We start from the raw sequence: 5,715 nt of genomic DNA on the forward strand, positions 1-5,715 counted from the left end.
CTACACAATGACCTATCTGTCATGTGTGGAATTCCCCATGTGAACCTGTCAAAATATGTCGTTTAATCTTTCAAATTCCGGTATTCTCAATTTGAACTCTGCTGCATCCAATTATCACTATTTCTGTTCTTACACATAAAAAAATAAAGATAAATTATTGAAAATCTATTGGAATCTTGTCATTATGACCTAGGAAAGCACTAAGACTTAAACGGTTAAGTCAATTGAAATAGCTAAATCTCGGCATTTCGTATCATTGCAGAATGAAGCTTTTCCTTCACCTACGATTTCAGCAAAACGATGAGGTTGTACTTGTATTGAATAATGTATAAAAGCTCGCCAGTATATCGTTTGTGATTTCTCTTCAATGATTTGCTTTCATAATAAGTTGAAAACGGGTAAAAACAAAATTTGTAAATTTGCAAAACTAGATGATGAGTATGGTCTAATACAACTTAAAGTGACATCATGTTTTGCTATTTCTATAGTGAAATTTTAACCAATTAAGTAAGCAACTTTATAGAAAATCTAACCATCGCGGATTGGATGAAAAATGAGGTTCTAAATAGTAATATGGTTTTTGGTCAAGAGGTTCGATGACATCTGCGTACTGATGATGTACTTCGGTTATCCCTGATTTAAACACCCGCATGTAGATAAATGATCTGCTGGGTGTTGTCAATTGAAATGTGCCAGCTTGAGGGCAAGTGATCTTCAGTTACTAATGAGGTGAAAGGATTTAACTGATTTTCACGATGAGTCAGAAACCACAAATTTCTGTCTGTCACCTTCTTTCCGTTATTAATATAGTAATTTGATAAGTTACCTTGAAATACCCGACGATAAGAAGACCTTCTTGAAGATAAGAAGGAATTAAAGAATATTAAAAAGTTTCGTCTGTATATGAAATCAAGAGTTGGTATTTAATATCAGGGTAATGGAGGACACTAATGTCAAGCTGAAAACCATTAGGCCTACATGTAATTCGGTTAATAACATGTCGCAATAATAAAAACTCTTAGATGATTTATGTTTTTTGGATGTACATATTATAGCATCATCACTAAGGATCATGTGTATTCTGGTTGAGTTTATTAATAAGAAAGGTTAGTCAAGAGAGTATTTGATTTCTCACATGTTTTCTCCCTTTTTACCCCTTTTACAAACACGATTTTCTTATGAGGCTCGCGAATCATACCCACAAACAAGCATCCTTAAATAATTTGTTGGTATTGGCAAATAACTCGTTATTAACTCACAACAAGTTGCAGACACCCGTTAGGATCCGTGGAAGGAGAGGCAAATGTTTTTACATATTACTTTTTTCTGTTAATAACTCGCAAGAAGACACAATTATTCGCAAATTGCTCGCAAGATTTTACGATTCATTAAAGTTAGTTTAGCATGTACGAAATATTATGAGTACTTTTCGTGTAGGTACGAGTACTTTACGAATAGATACGTATTCTCATTAAGGTTTTCTGTTTGGGGAAAAGTATAAAAGCTACAAAAACGTAAAGACTGTAACTACTATAGTCGTAACGACAAGTATACACTTCGTGAAATGCCCGTACGTTGCTCGTAGTTATCTGTAACAGCAATCTAATTTTAAGGTAGTTACATCGTAATAACGCGGATGATGTATGTGGTTGATGGTCCGAAAGGACTCGTGAAGAAAAATTGTGTATGTGAAGGTTTATAGTTTAACATTGCTTTCGATTTAAGCTCAATTTTGAGATTTTGTATAACGTTTTAGGATAAAAGCTCAATATCTTGTTCTTGTGTAATTCGAGAAACAAGGAGAGGGGGTGGTGGTTAATATGGTTAGCAAATACTATACGCCTATAACCCTTCAAGAAATTGTACATGTACTTACATCAGCAAGGGCATTAGCAAATGCTCCTAGTTCAGGAACTTTGATAACAGTAGTACCAATATTAACTGATTGTGCTTTAGTTGGACAAGTTATATCAATATTATTAGTATTGATTAAAGTTAAAACTTGACCCGCTATATCAACTATTCCTGGATCAGCGTTTGCTTTCATCTTGTCTAATATCTGGCATCCATCATAGGTACTGAAATAGCATTGAATTTTACTCCAATTAGTGTTGAGAATATGCACAACGAAGTACATTTTCATTTCATATACTAAGTGCTAAGGTTAACCCTAGGTGGCAGTGGAATAGTTCAGTCGGTTGTTACTCGAATTTCCGTCTGTTAGGCGATTAGGTACCATGCGGTTCTATTCGAATCCTTCTAAAGATAAGATTACCTGGATGCTTTATCATTATTTTTTTGAATCAGACCCAGTTTAATAGAAATATTCTTTGCTCTTCTAGACCTTCTGTACTCGATGGTTCTTTCCATCCAGTGCACTGACTGTAAGCTACATTCATGACACTTTCGGCATTATTATCCAAATGGCAAAACAACACGAACTTTCCCATAAGCTACACATGTACTTTTCCAATAAGGTGTACTAGTGACTTTCGTTAAATGTTTTTGATCATATATTCAGACAGTATCTTGCCTCAATATTAAAAGTCAGCAAATGAATCCAAGGGAAACATGATTTAGCAATCAAATATTTCTGAATAAAGCCAAACCTAGGGCCTATGTTTGGCATCAAACTGCCAAGAGATTCGAACTTTTTTATTTGTATGTTGATAAAGTGTTATTTGCAAAAGCAATATTATTAAACTCACCAAGAGCCAAATTCATTTTGACATGGTACATGGACAGTTCCAGCAAACGTATGTCTGTTAATATCTAATCTCAGTGACCATTTAGTGATAGATCTGGTGACAGAAGCCTTAAGGTGGAAATTGAGTGGACCAGGTGTAACTAATGGCATGGGAGTAGCTGTTATTTCATCTATCTTTAATGCCCTGTTCGGGTCGCTGGCAGCTAAAAAGGTAAAAATGTTCTCTATCATAATACTGAACTACCCAAACGACAGTACCAATCCATATAATTGATCCAGATTTACTGCCAACTACCACGACTATCAAAAGCTACCTATATAGTCTGCTATAAAAAGCCCAAGTACTACGATTCGAACAGAAAATCGAAATCCGAAATCCAAATCCAACATTCTGGAAAAAACATTGGTAGCAGCTATATATCAATCATAAATGTGGCAATAATTCAAAAGGAAAGTTGTATCAGGTGTCTAGAAGAGTAAGCATATCCTGATTGGTTATCATCCACAAACCATCCAACCAACCTATTGCATTAAAACTTGAACAATCTTTTTGTACAAAATTTCAAATAAAGTTAATCTCATCTCTGATAAAAGATTAGCTACACCAAGGATTACTTAACCTTGATATGCCAACCTTCGAAAAAGATACCTATTTGGAAAGCGTTTTACTTGAGTTCAAGAATACCCGATGGACATGACCTCCTTGTATACTCACCTGCCTTTTACAATACGATTCTAATTTAATTTTTAGTTGAATTTTGGATTATAAAAGATAAAATGATGAAAATGTTGTAAGTATTAGAAATTAAGAAGTAAACAAGGTTAGTAATGTAATATATTTCAATATACGTGTTGTAGAGATATATATTCTACTTATATCATCGGCTGATTGAAATATACCAAACTATTATCACTTCACGAGACATCACGTAAAGCTTTTTAACACTTTATATTCAACATTCGTGGAAGTCATTTAATCCGTGTTCTCATCTTGGCTTTTTACCTGATCAATATAAGAGCAAGTGTGACAACCGTATGATTTTAATTAAGAAGAAATGAACACAAATCGGCACGAAGTAATGGTGATCTTTTGACCAGAGTGGAAGATATATAATATTGAGGTTTGATTATTTCACGATCAGTTAACACCCTTTTTACTAGTTTTAACACATCGTTTAACGTAATTAGGACAAATGTTACTTTTAAAGCCAACAGTAAGACGATCGCTATAAATGGTCCATTAAAGAATCTTGCACAAAAATAGGATATACGAAACTAAAAGGAAAGATAAATGTCAAGCCTTCGTCTAAATCGTTATTTTGAAATAGACATCTGAAGGGATTGACAGAGTTAGTTGTAGAGCGTGGGTGGTAGTACCCGCAAGAAATTTCAAGTGATACCTTTTACTGCTAAATATATATCAGAATTCACTGAATCAATTAAAATTTTTAAAAAATGTCTGGGGAAGGAGGAACATCTAGAGGACTTCCAAGGACAATCTAATTGAAATTAGATTTCAATTTGGTATCTTTTTTATTTTCGGATATTCTTAGCCTGTAAATGATAGAAAACTAGTAAGATTACAAGGCAGATTAAAATACCAGAAAACAAAAAAGATACGAAATTGAATTCCAATTTTAAATTGATTGCTCTATGAGAGGTTTGTGCCTTTTAGCGCTTCGGCATTTGGAATCTCAACACCGACTTAGAAGATATACCGGAAGCTTATAACAGACATTTTGCGGAAAATAAAACATTTAGATGACGATATCCCTTTTTTGTGGTCAGTAAATTCCATTTAACAATCTGAAAGCGTGTCAGTACAACCATTGACAAGAAATAATGGAAAATCATTAGTTAGTCTTGACCGACTGACATATTATCTATTCTGATGATAGAAAGATAATATTAATCTAATACCCAAGCATTATCAAGGCTTCTCTTAATGAATCTGTAGCTAGAGAGGAAATATAGTAATAAATATTCAAAGATTACTTATTCTTCTATAGATAAACATAATAATACATTGTTAATGTCGTCTCATTTCGAATATCAAATTTTTCTTTGTAACACCTGACACCACGAGGTGCCTTTAGGATGTAGATATCAACGACGCAGAAATAGTTTAATAATTGACAAATGCAGATATTTTCTTCGATAGTAGGCTCCGTATAATGAAGAAAGTTCAAAAGATTTATTGCAAAATGAGCCTCAAACAAATCGCTGCTGTCAGTGTCCCCAATACACCTTCATCCAATCAGCTTTGGCTAAATTTTCAATTAAGTTGATTCTTATTAATGGAGATTTTCAACGTGACATTTTGACTGACAGCTAGCATTAGGTTTTAAGTAAGTCTGATATGCTCTGTCCATTCATCGCTTATCAACGGAAATTTTTTACTTAATATGATCTAACTGCTATTAAAAAGTTTTAAAAGCCCGGAGTGTTAAGATTTTGGTTTCACACGTGTTCACGTGTTGACTTTACGTGATGAAGGTACTAAACTATAGAAGTATGTCATACTAAATCTTACCACAATCAGACCATTTAAACTGAGTTATAGCTGATTCTGCCAATGATGCGAAAACCAGGAGAAGAACGAGAATGGTAGTACCACTTGCCATGTTGCTTGATCTTTAAGATTTACACCAACTATTCACCTAGCCTGGGAACAAAACAACCTGTCTAATGCCTTATCTTAACCGGTATTTTTCTATATCATTACTTTCAGGAGATAAACAAACGTATAAACAGCGCAACCGGGCAACCGAGCTCTTTTTGAGTGCCTCGGGGATAAACTGCAAGATATGATGAGTATAACATAAGTTTCTGTGGCATTTGAGACGGAACACGTTAACCTTTTACATAATAAATTTAAAGAGCAGCCAAAAATTCGTATATTTCGCTGATTCATATCTCAAGAAACTGCATTTGATTAAGCGAGAAACTGTCTACTAATGTGAAGAAAATTACATCATTGTCAAAATATACGTTTCATATGAAAAGAA

At 33.9% G+C, this 5,715-nt stretch overlaps 1 protein-coding gene across 1 annotated transcript; it reads right to left on the reverse strand.

The window, feature by feature from the left end:
* Positions 1 to 1,448: 1,448 nt before the first annotated feature.
* Positions 1,449 to 5,331, reverse strand: LOTGIDRAFT_172021 (hypothetical protein; the record flags this gene model as incomplete). The annotated part of the gene is made up of 4 exons (XM_009048602.1): positions 1,449 to 1,589; positions 1,877 to 2,078; positions 2,709 to 2,910; positions 5,241 to 5,331. 4 exons carry the CDS (start codon positions 5,329 to 5,331, stop codon positions 1,449 to 1,451), a joined length of 636 nt encoding a protein of 211 aa, XP_009046850.1.
* Positions 5,332 to 5,715: the final 384 nt, after the last annotated feature.

The sequence above is a fragment of the Lottia gigantea genome (assembly GCF_000327385.1).
Source record: "Lottia gigantea unplaced genomic scaffold LOTGIsca_125, whole genome shotgun sequence".
Taxonomy (NCBI): Eukaryota; Metazoa; Mollusca; class Gastropoda; family Lottiidae; genus Lottia; species Lottia gigantea.